At 41.4% G+C, this 20019-nt stretch overlaps 2 protein-coding genes across 14 annotated transcripts in view; one reads left to right on the top strand and one right to left on the bottom strand.

The window, feature by feature from the left end:
* The window catches only part of BEND6 (BEN domain containing 6), a 62814-nt gene extending 58409 nt beyond the window's left edge, over nt 1-4405 (bottom strand). For both annotated transcript variants that reach the window (XM_043591702.1, XM_043591703.1), the window contains exon 1: nt 3996-4405. The gene's annotated coding sequence lies outside the window, so the exon portion shown is untranslated. The remainder of the gene's footprint in view (nt 1-3995) is intronic.
* Nucleotides 4406-4430: 25 nt separating this feature from the next.
* Nucleotides 4431-20019, top strand: part of DST (dystonin) — a 496232-nt gene continuing 480643 nt past the window's right edge. For 6 of the 12 annotated variants that reach the window (XM_043591693.1, XM_043591701.1, XM_043591685.1 and 3 more), the window contains exons 1-2: nt 4431-5057; nt 5655-5716. In XM_043591693.1, coding sequence (XP_043447628.1) covers nt 4877-5057; nt 5655-5716 — 243 coding nt within the window. In that variant the 5' untranslated portion in view covers nt 4431-4876. The remainder of the gene's footprint in view (nt 5058-5654; nt 5717-20019) is intronic. The other 6 variants (XM_043591694.1, XM_043591680.1, XM_043591688.1 and 3 more) reach the window with 3 other exon arrangements.

Genomic DNA, 20019 nt, shown 5'->3' with positions numbered 1-20019 from the left:
CATTCCAAGACATTCCTTATCTTTGTCTAAAAAAAAATCACTCTCCTAGTTTGAGTGTTAGTAGTCAGGGATGGTGGGGAGGAGACCATGGGCAGGGAGCCATCCTAACCAGTCAGGGTGAGTGTTAACTGCAGAGTCAAAAGCAGCTGGAGAGCAGAAAGAACCCATGGGGGTGGGGGTGGGGAGAAGACTGCAGGTAAGTTCAAAGAAACAGCTAAACCACACCTGGCCAGAAGAATGCCTTCTTCCCTCCTCTCTTTAACTCTCAATTTCCCCTCCCTCTGTTGGTTCCATTTCTCAGGTTCCCTGGAAACTTGTTTAGGTACCCCTATTCTGACCAAAAAAACAAAACAGAAACAAAACAAAACAAAACAAAAACCAAACAAAAACCAAAAAACCATTACTCAGGCTTTAATCCAGGTCTCTCTACTTGTCCCTTTTAGATGAATTAACTTTTAGAGTTAGAATTTAAGTTTTAGGGTTAAATTTCTCCAAAGATTGTGGACAGAGGTTCTCTACTGTTTTCACCTCCTACTCCCTCTTCAACATGTTGATGTTTGGTTTTAACCTCTCCCCACCACAATGAATCAGTACTCTGGAAGGTCACCTCATCACCAGTCCTCAGTCCTTGTACACCTTCCCCTCCCATTTGTGCCTCTGTTCTAGTGTGCCACTAAATTGGAACACTTCCTACTCTGGCTTCCGTGGACTTGCCTTCTGCTGTCCTCTGCAGTCCACAAATGAAAGTTGTCTCCAAAGTTCTGGTTCCAAAGTTCTGGTTTCCTAGTTTCTCTTCCTTAGTCATTTTGTCCATCATGACCTCAACTATAATTCATGTTCATGACTCCCAGTCTGTCTCCGGTTCTGACGTTTCTACCCATGTTTCCGTGGGCTTGTTGGATAATTTTACATGGACATTCTGATGCCTCTCTCTCAATGGGTCTAAGATTCAGTTTGTCCTCTTTTCCTACAGAATTGTCCTACCACCCTAGCTCAAAGGTTGAGTCATCTTCATTCCTCCCTTTCTCTAAGTTGGTCACCACAAAGCTTAGGGTGGAGCCTCCTTTTCTTCCTGATGCTTCTCCTGACCCATGAATTAGGAATTTGTGCCACAACTTCCCATCTCTTAGAGAAGTACCACAGAGCTTCTATCTTTATTAAAGTCCGTTACTCACTCTTACTTTGGGAGGCAAATGACTCAGTGATGGGGGAAGTTGAGGAGGGCCTTCCAGTTGATATATGAAAGGTCCCCTTCTCACATATGGTCCTGTCTCTTGTTCACTAATGCTGCAAACCTCATGAGTGGGAGAGTGTCACGCTCTTTTTGGCCTCTGGTCTCCTGGTAAGAAGTAGAATCCTAGTGCCCTAGTGTTGGGAAGGCCTGTAGTTCTTCAGCTGTGACCAGATGGGTGTGCAGAGTTAGGAGAAAAGAAATAAGATATCTCATTTTGGCCTTGAATCTAAGCCATGTTCTTCAATCTGACTTTACTCTGAATAAAGTTAATATTTTTGTTTCCTTTTGGTTCCTCATGTGTGTTCTCAATCCAATTTGGCTGAGAATCCAAAGGGAAGAAGGGCTGCGTGATAGGTCATCTTCTACATTCCTGACACCAAACACTCCTATTTTTATCAACTCATTTGTCTTCTCTTGGGTGACTGAGCTAACTCACTATCATAAAAAATCAAAATATTATATATACTTTTCCATCTTGATTGCTCATTTCTTCATATGAAACATTGACCAAGGACCTTCCTCCTCCATTCCTACCGCCAAACCTTAATCTTTTTGTGCCTTTGATACAATGTCAATTATTCTTTGTAATGAAAACCTAGCAGAAAGAAAATATATGAATTCTATTAAATTAACTTCCAAAAAGGATTGATTGGCTAATTTAATATTTATTAAATTCCACAATGCATTAGCATTACATAAACACACAGAAAGAAGCAATTAATAACATGCCATTATTTGGAGATGGAAATGATAAATTAGCAACAAATCAGAAAACAATGGAACCTAAATACTAAATTCTATCAATGATCTGGTTTCCTTATTATTAGTATCCTTGAGGTAACTGATGTAAAGAACAGACACAAATGCATCTAAAAAGAAATATCTATAATCCTACTGCACGCAGTTAAAGCATTTGTCTGCCAAGAGAGATAAATGATGTTCTTGTGTATACTTGAAACTTATAAATGGCTGCAGCAAGACACAGGATGATAACAATTGTGCTAAAGTAATAGCTCAGAAAACCATAATTGCTATTTAGTTGCTTTTTGTTGTTAAAAATGCAGAGTTTGGAGCAAATTGGTTACTATGCTGTGTTTGTGGTCTTAGACATGTTTCAAGGATATTTAGACCATTTTAGCTCACTCACAAATTTTAGTCAGTGAGAAGTATCAAAGTAAAACTGACCTTTCTAAATTCTATTAGTCATTTCTCCCAATGTTTGCAAAAGGTTAGTTCATTTTTGTTGTTGTTTTAAATTACTCTACTGGGCCATTGGGAGTCAATGCAGTAAAGAATTCTTCCTTTCCTGATGTGCCACACATTGTGGACACTCTTCAATACTCCTGCACAATGGACAGGAGTACAATCTCTCACTGCAGTGGGCTGCGGTATCAGGAGACCTTTGAGCAATGTGAACATGAGGCTATCCTACCTGTCAGACCGCGAGTGCCAGGGGCCTCTGAAGCCTATCCTGACTTGTAGTATATAGCCTATTCTCTGACATTCAACATTCCCATATACAGCATCTTATACAGCATCTGCAAGCAAGGTCCTTGCATCTTCAAACCCAAACGACCGAATATGATACAACATGTCAACAACTTGACAAACGACCGAATGTGATACAACATGTCAACAACTTGACTGTTTATTTTGTTTTAGGAAACATGTTGTACATAAGAACATTTAATCCGTGATTTCCCACGTTTATGAATCTGGCATTTAGGAAATGCATTAGCCAATGCCTTTTGGAATTTCCTTTAATGCTTACACATGGTAATGTGCTCTAGGCCTTAAGAACATCAATGGTTAAGCTTTTATGCAGAGTTGCACTGTTGATTTTGTATAGTTAGAAAACAATACTGATTTAAAATTCCTACATGCAAATAAAACTTAAGTATTGTCATCTATTGTTTGAATGCTTTTCAGAATTTTACAAATTACTTTTCTATGACAATTTCTTCAGTGTCTCAAATGTTCCAAAGTAAGAGTCCACCTTCGTAGTTATTAGAAACTCCACAAATGCAGTAATATGTTACTTTATGTCACTATAATTGCAGTTGCCTTATGCGGGTAAATAAAACAAAACAAGTTAAAAACAGCCCCCCACAGGAAACGCCTGCATTGCCTAGGGTGCAGCTTAACGCGGTATAGCGAGCGAGCGCTGGGCCTGCCAAGGCCAACCGATGCCGCAGACTGCAGCCGCAGCGGCGTCCGGGCCAGGTGGCGGTGGCTGTCCGCAGAAAGGCACACTGCGGCGCTCCCGCCACACCTTCTGCGTTGGCATTGCACCAGCGACCACTGTAAAATCTCCCGGCATCAACAATATACTTTTTGCTGGTTATGAAGAAACGGGAGGGGGCCGGAGGGAATGTGTTCATTTTGAGTGTGACAGATCATTATTTCCTCACACTCCCTGAAATATTTCTCCTCAAAATATTTACAAGCCAATCTCCAACTTCCTTTATCTGCCAGGTCCCTAAATCTTAAATTGCCTCTCTCTCCAAACGCACTAGATGAGTCAGGGCTTGACGGTAAATGCATGGAAGTGCCCGTTTCTCGGCTGCGAAATAGCACCTAGATTTGGGGGTGTCACAGTTCATGTCTGCAGACCGGAGCGTTCTACCGGGGAGCGCTCCCACTTTAGAGAGGCTTGGAGAGGGTGGGCCTCCCGTTCTTGGAAAACCCCAATTCCCAGGGAAGGCCCTTCCCGGCATTCACGCTTTAGCGTGCGAGGAACCCCCCGCAAGCAATAGCTCACCCGGCTGCATCCTCCAAAGCCCCAACCTCGGGGCGGGGCGCGGGGAGGTGGGAGGTGGGGGTAGCACCGCCTGCAGGCTCCCGCCAGCGCCTCACGGTTTTCCCCCTGGCTCCTTGGCGCCCCCTGTCGCCGGGCTCCCCAGCAGTTCGGCCCAGGGAGGCTGGATAGGTGGAAGCCCCAGGTGTCGGGGAGCGGAGAGGCGCGCGATCTGTGCACCCGCGGACCGCACGGGCTGGCGGGCGGCCCCGCGGGAGGGCGCTGGGCGCTCAGGCCCGGGCGCAGCCCGCGGCCGCCGCCGAAGCCGCCGCAGCCATGTCCGCGCGCCCGCGTTGCCGCAGCCCGGCCGTGATGTCATCAGGCGAGCCCCCGCCGCGGCGCCCCATTCCCGCCCCCCGCGGGCCGCCGCCGCCGCCGCCGCCGCAGCCCGGGCGCCGAGTCCCCGCCCCGACCCACGTGCGCCCGGCTTGTGGGATGCCGAGGCCGGCGGCGGCCGCAAGACGATGCGCGGGACCCGGGTGGCCGCGGCGGCAGTGCTGCTCCTCCCAGCCCGCCGCGTCCCTGGCGGGGCTGCGCCCGGGGGCTGCGCACGGACGGGGGCGGGGGCGCCTGGGGAGAGAGGGGGGAGGCTCCCCGCCGCCAAGTCCCTGCCTCGTCGCCGTCTGCTGAGTCATGGCAAGCGCTCCCCGCAGCCCTGGATCACTCGCATAGCGCGGCTGGCGCGGGGTGCGCAGCCATTGGGCTGGGCGCGGGGCCGCGAGCGCCGGGCATGACGCGCTGAGCCGCGCTCGCCCGTGCCCGCCGCTCCGTGGTGCGCCCGGCGCGGGTGCCTGTGCCGCCGCCCTCCAGCCCCGCCGCCGAGCCGCCCCCGCCTCGCCCGCACCATGATCGCCGCGGCTTTCCTCGTCTTGCTGAGACCCTACAGCATCCAATGTGCCCTCTTCCTCTTGTTGCTTCTGCTGGGCACCATCGCCACCATCGTCTTCTTTTGCTGCTGGCACCGCAGGCTCCAGAAAGGGAGGCATCCGATGAAATCGGTCTTTTCGGGTCGTTCAAGGAGCCGAGGTAAGACACGCCGCGACGGCTTTCTTTCGGGCTAGGAGGAACATTTAAGCCGATTTGGAGAGTGAAGCGGGGTTCTCTCTCCCTTCAGCGCTGCGGTCCCTACCCCCATCGCTGCCCACTTCGCAAGCTGAGTACGTTTATGTATATAACGTTCTTTGCTTGCCCTTTTTGCCCTCACCGCCTTTCTCCGGTCTCTGTTGGGATACCCACGGTGATGCCCAGAGCTGGGAGGGGAGGAGGCACGGACGCCAGTTCTTAGCGGCAGTTTGCTAGAGCCCTAAGGGTAATTGGAGCGGAATCCGGGGCTGCGGCAGCCTCCCTCCACCCATCCATCGCTGGAGCTTAGGGGTAAGAAAGTAAGGCACGGAGAGTTCGGGGCTCCCCAACTCTCCCAGAACTTTCCCTGAAACTTCTCGCGGAGAACTCACCTAGAGATCGATGGCCTAGTAACCTCCCCGCCCTATAGTATGTCCCCACTGAATTTAAGGCGTCCGGGATGTGTCTTCCCGACCCTTGTCCCTCAGGTAAGGCCTTAGTAACTCGGCAGGTGAAGAGCAAGGAGTTAAATGAAGTCTCGTTTTTCTCTTTTCTCCCCAGATGCTGTTATGAGATCCCACCACTTTCGTTCTGAGGTAATTTATTTAGCGCGCACGCTCAAGGTCAGAAGAAGTTCTCTTTCCTGAGTACCAATATTAATCATATGCGTGTTAAGAAACCAGCAGGGCATTGAATGGCAAGCATGCTGCCCCCAAGCCTAAAGTGACGTTTCTTTTTAAGCGATTCCCCACCGTTGGTGCCCGCCGAACCCGCGGTGTTAGCGGATTTCTTGTGTGGTGGAGCCACTGTACCGGAGGGAGAAAGACGGCCCTTAAAAGCGCTACAGACCTTAGGAAACTTCGCCACGGGGTGGATCTCAGTTTCGTTTACAATATGTAATTTGCGGGTGGAAGCTGTCTGGGTGCTGTGAGCTGGCTGTGGTGGTTCCCTTGGAGAGCCAACGACAGAGGGGAGCTCTTAGGAGGTTGGTGCAGAGCAATTTGATCCATATGCATTTCATTTTAGTCTTTCCAGTGTACATTCTTACTCACTCATAAAGCTGCCCATGTTTTATTCGGGCCATCTGATGCTTTTTGCAAAGGACGGTGGTTGTGATCCGGCCTTATCTGATCCCGTGCGCTGGTCTTTGCTCTCCGAATGCAGACCATCCCTACGTGAGCAGGTGATATGGGTGCCGTGATTAGGTGGGGCTGTTATAGGACCAGCCCCACTGAAGGTAGGACAAAACAAAAAGCCCAAGCTCTCCCAGGCCCAGCATTCCTTTATGAATTTCCAGGCCAACCCCCTACTTAGTGTGAGACAATTTTCCCTCTTTTTAGGAGAGTTTCACACAGCCAGGCTTGGAGGTTACCAGTAACGATGCTTGCTGTGGTTTACTCATTTTAGCAAAGACTTGGTAGTTAGACACCCTCCATTTACTTGCTATTTACCTGAGACGTTATTTCACATTTCGTTTCACTAGTTAATCAGATGTTTTATTGCACCATAGATGTTTTCTTGGACTCTGGTTGCTTGAAAGCTTTAATTGAATTATTACAACATCACTATAATGTTGCACAGTGAGTAATCCCACTGCATGTAGCCCTGGAGGGTGGGTGAGAACTCTCTTCTCAATTTAGGATACTTAAGAGAATAAATTAACCAGTCAGATAATCAAGAGGTTCCATTTCTCTCTTTTCACTAACTAGCTGTGTGGTTCTGGAAAACTCTCTTTAACTTCTCAGCATCTCAGTTTCCCTATCTGTAAAATAGTACCTTGCAGGGTTACAGTGGGAGGGGAAATTTACAAGTAATTATGTTAAAAAAAAAAAACACCAAAACCAAAAAACAACCCACTTAGCTCATAGTAAATATTCAGTAACGGGTAGCTACCATTACAGGTTATAAAATTGAATTTAAAAATGTGTAAAAATAAAAATCTTTGCACAATTTAAATGAAGTCTTAATTCAACTAATTAATTCAAACTTAAAGGAAACAACATAAACTCTGTTATGAAGCAACATTTTTGAATATCTGCTTAATTGAATAGAATAACTCATTTAGATGTGACAAAAATAAATAATGGTCAGGGTGCAAACATCAAAATTTAGGATTTTTATTTTAAGAAGAGATTACCAGCTCCATACAAGTAAGTGATAGAACCACAATAATCCTGTTATGAATTACTTTATTTACCATTAGGCATTTTAGCTAAAACACAAATGAAAAAATGCAATAGGACTATGTCTTGTTTAGTTATCTCTCAGTTAAGCATTTATCCTGTGCTTGCATTTGGTTAGGAAGGCTGGGGACAGTTGTTTAATGCTTTAACTCATTTCACACAATTCCTAATCCAATTTGACATCTTGTCTATACTTCATATTTGCCTAATCTGCTAGCATATGAACTCTTTGAGAACATGAACCATGTCTCTCCTTTTAGGGCTGTATCCCCACTGCCTGGTATATAGTGGGTTCTTAATAAATATTTATTGAATGAATAAAAAAATTTCTCAGTGTGTGCCAGTTCTCATAAATTGGCAAATAGAACCCAGAGTTGGGCAGAAAAAAAAAATGCACATTCTCAGGATATTGCTTGGAATTCAACATTTGCTGAATCTCTTTCCAGCTTTTAAAATTGCCCTGGAGTTTGTATTAAAAATGTAAGTCACTAATTATAACAAAATGAATTTGGTTAGAATGTTTTTTTCTCAGGAAATTAAATACAGTATTAGCTTAATTTGTTGATGGGCTATCTGTGTGTCTTTCTGTACCAAGTTTCTTTGGTAAACTACTCAAAGAAAGTTATGTGAACATCCCAAATGCATGAGAGTGCCACATTTTTTCACTGTTTTATGCTTACCACAAATAAAACATTTTCCTTTAAGGAAAACATTGGGAATTATTTTTTTTTACTCCCTTTTAATCAAAATGCCATTTCTTGCAGGATTTTCTCCTTGAGAAATACCTCTGAATTTTTTGGATTCCAGCTTTTCAAAAAATTAGAATTTGAGTAGCATAATGGATATTCTTGTTGCTTTTTAGCAGTAGCTGCTGCAAAATATTTCTCAAAGAAAATGTTTTGAGTTTTTGACCAGTCATAATCATACTGAACTAAGAACTTAGTGCCTTCTTCATTCCAATCTAATTCACTTTCAGCATTTCCATTGTGGTCAAATAAGGAAAATGAGTTTAGGATATGCTGACTCATTTGGAAATGTGAAAGAGCTTTGGGAAAGCCCTTGCACATGTGAAGAAGTTTGTTAGCCCTGTGCTGCTTTGCTTGGCAGAGGTTATTGCTTCTGCTACCTACATGCTCAGGAAGGAGTCCAACTGGACAGGAAATTTCAGGATATTCCTTCCCAGATAGTCATACTTGTCCAGAGGGGAAAACCATGGCATCAAGACCCACTTTGCTTTGTGAAGAAAGTCACATCCCTCACCCGAGGAGCTCCAGCTTTGTTTTTCTCACAAAGTATATAATAAACAAATTTCTTCAACATGAAGTTAATTTCTTCCTCATGAAGCTACAACTAAATAACATAGATGTTTATAAGATGTTTTGGAAATGTAACCATCTACCAACACTTGCAAATTCATCTTTACTGTCTTAATAGTCCTCTAAATTTTGCTTAAATGTTTATTTATTTTTGAGAGAGAGAGAGAGAGAGAGAGAGAGCGCGCTCAAGTGGAGAAGGGACAGAGAGAGGGGGACAGAGGATCTGAAGCAGGCTCTGTGCTGATAGCAGTGAACCTGATGTGGGGCTTGAACTGATGAACTAGAAGATCATGACCTCAGCTGAAGTCAGATGCTCAACTGACTGAGGCATCCAGATGCCCCAACAGTCCTCTAAATTTTAACAATAGTATATGAAAATGTGAAATTATTAAACCAGCCAGCAAGGTCTGAACACTATAACTCCAACTTACCGACAGATATAAAGACCCAATCAGATAGATAGAAATGTGTGTTTTATGTCTGAATATAAAGAATTTGTGTAGTTTTTGTTTTCATAGCAAATGAAGAGAAGTGATTTCACATTGAAGTAGGACACAGTTTAGAAACCCAAGTATTCAATCTGAACATCTAAGAAGTGTACTTTTCCTGAGGATTTATAATGTTTTATGCTGTGACTTTACACAATGGTTAACTGTTACACTGGATTCCTGTGGTAAAAATCAGGCAGTGACAATCCTGATTTTAAGGAAATTTCAGAAAGTGATATGGGTAATTGAGGTACCATGAGATTTCAAGAAAGAGCCTTGGGAGTACTTCAATAGGATGAAGACAATTATAATGCCCTTTGAGAATACCCGGAGTGAACAGTGGTAAATGATCCCTATTCATCAGCTCAGTGGAATAAGGGGAGCCTTGTTTCATATAAGGAAGGGGATGACTGTGTTGTGTGTCTATCAGGATTTGAGTAAATATCTTCACTTCCCGTTTCAGGTTAAGGAACCAAAAGAGTTAACTCAAGCTAAGCAGTTCTCAAAGAGTCACATAGCAAGATAAGGACTGAGTAAGACAAGAACTCCCTGGCTACATTTTGTCTGCCCTATGGTGTTTAACTGTGTCACTCATAGCTCAGAGAATAATATGCTCAACATTCTCAATGAAAGAGACAAGCTAAATTGAGTGAATTTCTTACAAAGCTGAATTAGGGAAATCCTTTAGACTTCCAATGATTATCCAAGTTATCGTAGATGAAAGGATAGTCCACACAAACTCTTGGCCTCATTATGTTCTCAGAGTGTTCCTTTAACAAACTGTGCAAGAATGGTCAGCGAAATAATCATATTTCATAGCTTCTCGTTAAACTTGTGTATTTCATTGAGAATTACCCAATTTAGTGAATTAGAGAAAGTGATAGTTTATTATTTAGCTCTCTTTTAAATTGGATTATCTTTATAAATAAATTCTTTGCTTAGAACTAAATTCTAGGTCTAAATTAATTTATACTAATTAAATCAGTCATAAATTGAAGTCTACACATGATATGGTATTAATTTAGCTTCACTCAGTTATTTTCAAAATAAATACATTTACATTTTTGTTCTGTACAAAGTGTGACGTTAGATAGTAGGGCTAACCGAAGGTCTGAGGTATAGCCCTGTCCTTGACGATTGCTTCTAGGTCATTTCCAATATCAGTGCTGAAATTGTATAGTTGCTGGTTTCTTCTGTTACGGTAACTGAACTGCTGTGCTGTTTCCAACTATGAATCACAAGTGTGGCAAGAGCATCAAAGGCTAGGGTGTACAAGTACAGCCAATACATTTGTAAAAAAAGACAAATTCACCCTGTTCACAGAGCTTTATTATGCCAGAGTCACCACTACCATATAATTTACCCTTGTATTAGCTACATGGCAACCAAACAGAATGCTAAAGGAAAAAAAAAGGAGAAAGAATAGGAACCCATTTTTCCCCCGTGCAATCCAAGCCAGTTAAATGCATCTAGATAAAAGTTGTAACAAAAGCTTTTCCAGAGAAGTTTGAATCTTTGTCTAATATTAAGGCTCAAGAGTGACTCTTTTTTGAGATTTGGATTACAAAATAGAACTAGGCTAACAACAAGTATTGGTTTAAAGAAAGGAAGGTAAGCGTAGAGTTTAAAATCCTGATTTGGGGTTCCAGCTGTGCCACTAACTGGGTGATCTTGGTCAAGTCTCTTAGTATCTCTGAGACTTAGACTTGGTGTTCACTGGTAACATGAAGATGATATCTGAAGCCCCTCCAGAAGTAATAGGCCATGTTTCTGCTATGTGCAAAGCATCATGCTAAAAAGGCATCATGTAAAACATGATTCCTGCCTTCTAGGAGATTAAGGCAGATGAAGATAAAGATATAATTAACAAAAATACCAAGGAACAAATTATGTATAGAAAAGGAATGGTTGGAATCGTCCTGGTGAAATGACTGCTTCTAGCTAGGGTGATCAGAAAGGCCTTGCAGGAGGCGGTGATATTTACACTGAAGCATTCAGGTTGGGTGGTATCTGGCAAGACAGAGAGGAAATGAGAGCAACCCCCCAGCAGAACACGTGAGGATAGGCAAAGATTTAGGAAGGCATGTGCCTCTTTTCAGAGCTCAGAATATGCTAATGTGATTAGAAAAAAGGGTTCCTGAGATTGCAAAAAGAAGTGTAGAGGTAGAAATATAAGTGGATGCCAGCTACAATAACAATATTTTTTGCATACTACTTGACAGTTAGCAAAGGACTTTGGCATAACATTATTTTGTTTGAACACTTTAGGAAGGCACCTGCTATGAGCCCTCTCAAGAGAAGCAAAAAAATCACTTTTTGATTTCTTTCTCAGCAACTATAGCAAAACAGCCCTATCACTGTTTTTTTGTTTTTTTTTTGTTTTTGTATGCTCAGGGAGAATGGAGAGTCATGTCCACTGCTGCAGAGGGCCTGGGAAAATGAGTGGGTATGGGCTTTTCTGGTCACCCAGAAGCTGCACTTTTGCAGGATAAACGTTTTTCAGGTCCAGTGCTCAAGTATCACTGGGTTGTATCTTTTTAAAAAAAAAAAATTTTTTTTTCAACTTTTTAAATTTATTTTTGGGACAGAGAGAGACAGAGCATGAACGGGGGAGGGGCAGAGAGAGAGGAAGACACAGAATCGGAAACAGGCTCCAGGCTCTGAGCCATCAGCCCAGAGCCTGATGTGGGGCTCAAACTCACAGACCGCGAGATGGTGACCTGGCTGAAGTCGGACGCTTAACCGACTGCGCCACCCAGGCGCCCCTCACTGGGTTGTATCTTAACTGCAGATACCATATGTCCGGGAATTTGTGACATCCTGCTCATGTGTTCAGTGTGGTCATTACAAATCTTAATGCCAAGTATAATAAATTTGCAGGTAATTTGTTATGTACAAGCCCATTTTGAACAGCTTTTGAAATATATTACAGTTTTTTAAAGTATTCGAAATATGTCTCTGCTTTTAAACTTCTTCCTTGCAAATATGTCTCCCATAGGAATTATTCTAAGTGTTTATGTCCTCCTTAAATCCTCAAGCTTACTCCTTCACCCTCGGCCTGTGACTTTTGTCTCCTCCTAACTCACAGAGAATATCAGTGCCATCAAGCAATAAACTTTTTGGCTCCTACAAACAAAGTATATCTTAAACTTTCCTCCTAGTCTGATAGACAACCCATCTGTCCTCCTTTCTAGTATTTCATGCTTATGTGGTGAGTTCCTTTTCTTCCTAGCTCTTGGGGGATGTTGGTCCATGAATCATCCCCTCCTCTGTTAACTTCTTTTGCTTCCCCTTTGTAGGCTCCTTTCCTTAACACATAAGAATCATTTGTACTGCCTTTTTTGTTTTTAAGTTTGTTTATTTATTTTGAGGGAGAGAGAGAGCATGAGCTAGGGTGGGGGGGAGGACAGAGAGAGAGAGAGAGAGACAGAGAGATCATCCCAAGCAGGCTTCATGCTCTGCACGAGGGAGTCCGGCACTGGGCTTGATCTCATGAACCATGAGATCATGACCTGAGCTGAAATCAAGAGGCAGTCACTTAAGTGACTGAGCCACCCAGGAGCCCCTGTGTTGCCTTTTGAAAACAATACAAACCTCCCTATACCACCAGCTCTTCTGTTGGCAAGAAACATTTCCTGAAAAAGATTCTTTGTCACCTTCTGTTCCTCACCTCTCATTTATTCCTCAACTTTGTGTAATCTGGCTTCTGCCACTGCTACTAAAAATCACTTACTCTTGGGGCACCTGCGTAGTTCAGTTGGTTAAGCATCTGACTCTTGATTTTGGCTCAGGTCATAATCTCACGGTCATGATATCACAGTCATGAGAGAGAGCCCCTGCATTGGGCTCTGTGTGCTGAGCATGGAGCCTGCTTGGGATTCTCTCTCTACTTCTCTCTCTGCCCCTCCCCTGCTCATGCTCTCTTTCTCCCTCAAAATAAATAAATAATAATAAAATAATAATAAAAAAATAAACAAAAAATATCACTCATTGTTAGCTCATCAATGATTTCCAAGTTGTTAAATATTTCAGCCAGTGGGTTTTAGTGTATCTGCAAGGTTATGCGACCATCACACAGTTTACTTTTAGAACACTTTTATTACCCTCAGAAGAAACTCCATACCTGTAAGCAGTCACTCCCCACTCCCCCTTCCTAGTTCCATCCCCCAGCCCTAAGCCACAACTAACCTACTTTTTTATCTTAATAGATGTGTGGGGCCTTAGTTTTGCCTGCCCTATTCAAACTCCTCTTGCAGGATCTAGTCATACTTACTGTTCTAGTTTACTTACATATAATGGTTACTCTGAAATCTGTACCTCAAATTCAGACTTCACTCTTGACCTCCAGATACAGACAGTCAATGACTTTTCCCTCATTTTCACATGGAGGTACCATAGGTATCTCAAACTGAACAGTGAACCCATCAGTCCCAAACCCTAACTGCCACTGTTTTGAAGAGTGGCACTACCCTCACCCCTACCCTCTGCAGCTGCTCAAACTAGAAATCTGGAAGATATGACAGATCCCTTCCTGTCTATCCTGTCCTCTTTTAAATCTCTCTGGAGTCTATGCCTCCTTTACTACATCCACTATGGTTACCTTAGTTCAGGCCCTATAATAAGCCTCCAGAGCAGCCTCCCTGCCTCCTCATCCCCAGTCCATACACACTAATTTAATAAGGATCATTCTCAAATACAAATTCTTAAATGTTTTTTTAGTCAGGGAGACAATCTTATTCAAGTAATCCCAACATAAAAATGGATTATTAATAAACAGGGATTTGTATTCTCTCATAGCAAGAAGTCTGGAGATGCTGCAGCCTTTGCTTGAGCTTCATGGTTGCAGGATGGCTAGCATGGCTCCAGACATCATGGCCAAATTCAAGGAAGGGAGAGGAAGGGACAGGAAAGATGTTCATCAGGATCAAAATTTTTGCCAGAAGCCTTTCACATTAAGTTTTTTCTTACACTTCACAGGTCAGAACTGCGTCAGAGTCTATCTGAAAGGAAAGCTTGGTATATGAGCTTTTATTTTTCCTAGTTTCTGTAGTAGAGGTAGTCAAGGGAGGAAGGTTGGATAAGCCATATTCCTCTTCTATTTAATATCTTTCAGTGGCTTCCCACTTCCTTCAAGGTAATTCAACTTTTTTTTTAGGTTTATTTTTTATTTTTAAGTAATCTCTGCACCCAGTGTGGCTCTTGAGCTTACAGTCCTGAGATCAAGAGTTGCATATTCCACAGACTGAGCCAGCTAGGAGCCCCAAGTTCGACTTTATTTCTTTTTTTTTTAATTGTTATTTATTTTTGAGACACACACACACACACACACACACACACACACACACACACACAATCTGAAGCAGTCTCCAGGCTCCACACTGTCAGCACAGAGCCCAACATGGGGCTCGAACTCATGAACTGTGAGATCGTGACCTGAGCTGAAATCAGATGGTTAACTGACTGAGCCACCCAGGTGCCTCCCAAGTTCAACTTTCTTAATATAACATCAAAATGATCCCTATACTGATGTCCTTGTGATAGTTCTATTCTAACCATTTGTCTACAGTTACAATTCTTGAAACAGACCATGACCTTTTAGGATTATTGTTTTTGTCCATATTATTTCCAGCTGAGAAAGCCTCTCTTTCTCTTCCATTCCTCTCATTGCCCACTCACTGCCAATAAAAACAAAAATACTCAGGCACGAAAGGCTAACTTCTGACTTTCCTTAAAAATTTAGTTCATAAGTCATTGCTTTGAGAAACTTTCCTAGCTCCCTCTTCATAATAGTAATTGAGGTTTTTTGTTTGTCTCTTCTGCAAGATTTTGAGTATCTTGAGGGTAGTGTTAAGTCCCTAGTTCTTAGCTCACTGTCTGGCACACAATAAAGCTCAGTAAATGTTTGCTAAATGATTGAATATTTGATGTTTTCTAAAGTCAGTTTAACTCTCAATTTTCATGGATTCTGTAACTTTCCAAATATTCCTGTATTTGGAATATTTGGAATATTTCCAAATATTCTTGTATTTCCAAATATTCATTTTACTTAAAGAGAAATATATGGTTTTCATTTTTTAAAATGATTTTCATTTTTTATTTCAGATAGTTATGCCTTAGTTAACATCGTGTGTTTACTTTGAAAATACAGATTCAGGCACTTTTAAAAATGAATTGAAAATATTCCCTGACATTTTTGTTTGTTATTGAAGGGATTTGCATACTTTGATGTGGGAGTTTTGAACAAAAATTTTAATATTTAATGTTTTTACTCCAATTTATAGAATGAAAAGTCAATGTAAGTATATTCTGAATTGTCTTGTAATCAATATACCTTATCACCAGTATTGTCACTCAGTTCCAGTGCCAGAATTTTATGTTTTGTTTATAATCACATTGGTGTCAAGTGGTATTTTTTTTTTTTAACATTTATTTATTTTCAAGAGACGCAGAGTGTGAGTGGGGAAGAGGCAGAGAGAGAGGGAGACACAGAATCCAAAGCAGGCTCCAGGCTCTGAGCTGTCAGCACAGAGCCCAACACGGGGCTGGAACCCACGAACTGTGAGATCATGACCTGAGCCGAAGTTGGCTGCCCAACCGACTGAGCCACCCAGGTACCCCTCAGGTGGTATTGTTTTAACTGTCATGATCTTAAGGGAAAAGATTAGGGCAGTTTTAATGTGTAATTTATGCGTTCATGCCACATGAGGGCCAAATGTGGTTTGGTAATCTCTGCTCAACTAGTTTTGAGAAATGTGGTGCTAAATTTGAATAAAGAGCATCAGATCAGAAATACCAAATATATAATACTATTTCATTCCTCTTAATTTCTTTGAAATACATTGTTTATAGCACGAATTGTAACATTGTATTGTGGGATGTATGATGTATATATAGAGATTTGACCATATAGTATAGACCAGTACAGGGGAGTAAATGGACTCCCTATATGATTGTAACATTTCTACATTTTATATTAAGTGGCATATTAACTCTAAGTAGAGTGAAAAGTTAAGAATACACATTATAATTCACAGAATAGCCAATAAAAACAATGCAAATCTGATAGATAAACCCAAATTGAATCCTAAAAGATATCCAAATGATCCAAAGAAGGAAGGAGTGAAGAAACAAAGGAACAAAAAAACAGAGAGGACAGGCTGAAAATAAAATATAAAATGTTAGACCTAAATCCATATTAATAGTTGCATTAAATATTAGTGGGCTAAACACTCCAACTAAGAGACAGATTATCAGAATGGATACATAGTAAGATCTGATTGTATGCTGTTTATAAGAGATTTACTTAAAGACCCAGTTAGATTGAGAGTGAATGGATGGAAAAAATAAATGATGCATATGATAATGAAAAGAACGTCACAGTGGCCATATTAATATCAGATGAAATAGGTATCAAGGCAAATAGAGATAGGTAAAGAGGGATGTTCCATAATGATAAAAGGGCTAAATGTTCTGGGAGACATAATCATGTATGTATCTAATAATAGAGCCTCAAAATACATGGAGTAAAAATTACCAAATTTAGAGGTAATTTTAGGGGCACCTGGCTGGCTCAGTCAGTAGAGCATGTGACTCTTGATCTCAGGGTTATAAGTTCAAGCCCCATGGTGGGTGTAGAGATTACTTAAATAAAATCTTAAAAAAATATAGAGGGAGAAATAGACAATTTTGTAATCATGCTTGATGATTTTAACATTCTTTTCTCAGCAATTGATGGAATATGCATAGAGTAAATCAATAGAAATATAGGTGATGTTACTAACCCCATCAACTATCATTAACTAACTGATACTTATAGAACATCATACTCACCTGACTCATTCACAAAGGCAGACTATATTCTGGGCCATAAAATATTTGGAACTAAATGGTAATGAAAACACAACATCTCAAAATAGTGGGATGCAGCCAAAGCAGTGCTTAGAGGAAAACATATAGCTTTAACTGGTTATATTAGAAAAGAAGAAAGATATAAAATCTGAACAAATTTTCAATTTTAAGTAGCTAAGGGATAAAAAGGACAAAGTAAACACAAGGTAAGTAGAAGGAAGGAAATAATAAAGAGCAGACATGGATGAAATAGAGAAAAAACATACAACAGAGAAAATAAAGTTGGTTCTTTGAAAATATCAACAAAGTATTTAAATGTCTAGCTAGACTGATCAAGAGAAAAACAAAAATCACTGTTGTGATACATGGAAGAGAGTTTGTAACTATAGAACCCACAGACATTAAGAGACTAAGAGAATATTCTATACAATTTTATTCTACACAACTTGACAATGAAGATGAAATGGACAAATGTCTATATATAGCCTTCAGTTTTCCATCCTGAGCATATTTCATCATGTCTTAGAACTGCTGTAACTCCCAGATCTTGAATTCTGAAATATCTCTGATTACACAACCTCCTTTCTCTGTACTTCATCACATATTCCTGATGAGTTTCTTCCTTACCTTCATCAAGACCTCTGGTCTCAGTCTCTCCTAACTTTCAGCCTATCTGACTTAACTTCACTTGCCCTTCTGCTCAGTACAGACCCTTAGCTGACTGTATAAAGAAGTTTTTACTGTTATTCTCACTTTGCTCTTGCAGTGACTTGCTCTGCCACCAGTGACTTTGACAATTCCCAGACCTGAGTCAATCTCATTGACCCCTTTTCTATTTCTGTGCCTAGGAGGTAGAGATTGACAGTTTGGGCTGTGCCTGGCTGGGCAGTGGTTCTGGTCTGAGTCAGGCTTGGCTCATTGCAGCCAGAACTCCTGTGTCTTTGGTCTGCCTCAGGCACATTCAGTTTTCCTCGACAGGTCTCTCCTCTTCCAGTAAGGCAACCCAAGTTGGTTCACTTGTGGCTAGATTTGGGTTCCAGATGTGGAATAAGCGAAGCCTCTTGAGGTCTAGGCTCTGAACATATGTAGTGCCTCTGTTCACACATTATTTTGGCCACGGCAGGTCACAGGGAGTGGGGGAAATAAGAGTCCTGATGCAGAGAATTGTGGTCACATTTGCAATCTACCATAGGTAATCTTTTGATTTCTCTCTGGTTTGCTTGTGTACTACACTCCTCAAAGCACTCATTTTAAGGTTTTTCTATTGTTTTCCCTGGACAGCCTATTCCAATATCTCAGATTTTATATATATGTAAATTACTTCCACCTGAAATTTCTAGCCCTGGCTTAATTTTTGAACATTTTTTGACATATAATTTCCAGTTTTAGAATATTTTCCATCACCTCAGAAAGATTTCTCATGCCTGTTTGCATTTAATTCCTTTTCTCACCTCTCACCCTATAGTGGTTCTTTTTTTTTTTAATGTTTATTTTTGAGAGAGACACAGAGAGAGAGAGAGAGAGAGAGAGAGAGAGAGAGAGAGATGCAGAGAGAGAAGGGGATGGGGGATCTGAAGCAGATTCTGCACTGACAGCAGTGAGACTGATGCGGGGCTCAAACTCATGAACCTCAAGATCACGACCTGAGCTGAAGTTGGACACTCAACCAACAGAGCCACCTAGGCTCCCCAACCAACCCCTCACCCCATAAAACCTCTGATCTACTTTCAGTATCTATAGATTTGCCTTTTCTGGACATTGAATATAAGTAGAATCATATAACATGTAGTCTTTTTGCCTCTGGCTTCTTTCATGTAGCTTAATGTTTTTGAGGTTCATCCATGTTGTAGCATATTTTAGTACTTTGTTGTTCATTTTTGTTGCTGATTAGCATTCCATTCTATGAATATACCACACTTTGTTTATCCATTCATCGGTTAATGGACGTTGAATTCCCCCCGCTCAGTTTTTAGCTGTTTATAAATAATGCTGCTATGAATATTTGCTTAACATCTTTGTGTGGACATATGTTTTCATTTATCTTAGGTAGATACCTGGGAGTAGAATTGCTTATTTATATGATAAAATTATGTTTAATTTTTAAAGAAATTGTCAAACTGTTTTCCAAAGTGGCTATACAATTTAATATTCTCACCAGCAATGTATGAGGGTTCTAGTATCTTCACATCCTTGGCAGTACTTATTATTGTCTGCCTTTTTAATTATAGCCATTCTAGTGGGTCTGAAGTGGTATTCTACAAATTTAATTTGCATTTCCCTGATGACTAATGATTTTGAGCATCTTTTCATGTTCATATGGTTCAAATCTTTGGCCATTTTTATTTTATTTTACATTATTTTTTAAAGTGTATTTATTTATTTTGAGAGACAGAGAGAGAGAGAGAGAGAGCAGAGGAGGGGTAGAGAGAGAGGGAGAGAGAATCCCAAGGAGAGAATTCCAATCCCATGTGGTGGGATCATGACCCGAACCAAAATCAAGAATTGGACGCTCAACTGTCTGAGCCACCCAGGCACCCTGGCCATTTTAATTTTTATTATTTTATTAAAATACTGAGTATTTCAGCTGTATTTTTTTGTCTCCCACCATTTCCATTTGTCTGACCACCACTACTACAATATCCTGTTGTAACATTCCATACATACTTAAAACCAAGCAAAGCATGGACTTCCATCTTTAAAAATTAAACAGGCATTTTGGGGGTGCCTGAATAGCTCAGTCAGTTAGGCATCCAACTCTTGATCTTGGCTCGGGTCTTGATCTCAGGGTTGTAGGTTCAGGACCCGCGTTGGCCTCTGCACTGGGTGCGAAACCTACTTAAAAAAATACTAAACAGGCATTTTGGACAACACAGTCTTGGCAATGGAACCTGGACTACATTTATCAAACATAGTAGGGAAAGTTTTCACTCTGCATCATAAAAAGGACAGCCAGATAGAAACTTTCACAGCAGTGAAATAAGATGGGAGAATTTTATTTATTTATTTATTTAAAATTTTTTTTTTTCAACGTTTTTATTTATTTTGGGGACAGAGAGAGACAGAGCATGAACGGGGGAGGGGCAGAGAGAGA

The sequence above is a fragment of the Prionailurus bengalensis genome, chromosome B2, assembly GCF_016509475.1.
Source record: "Prionailurus bengalensis isolate Pbe53 chromosome B2, Fcat_Pben_1.1_paternal_pri, whole genome shotgun sequence".
Classification (NCBI taxonomy): Eukaryota; Metazoa; Chordata; class Mammalia; order Carnivora; family Felidae; genus Prionailurus; species Prionailurus bengalensis.
The sequence above is the reverse complement of the archived record's forward strand: the minus strand, read 5'-3'. Positions and strand labels throughout refer to the sequence as shown.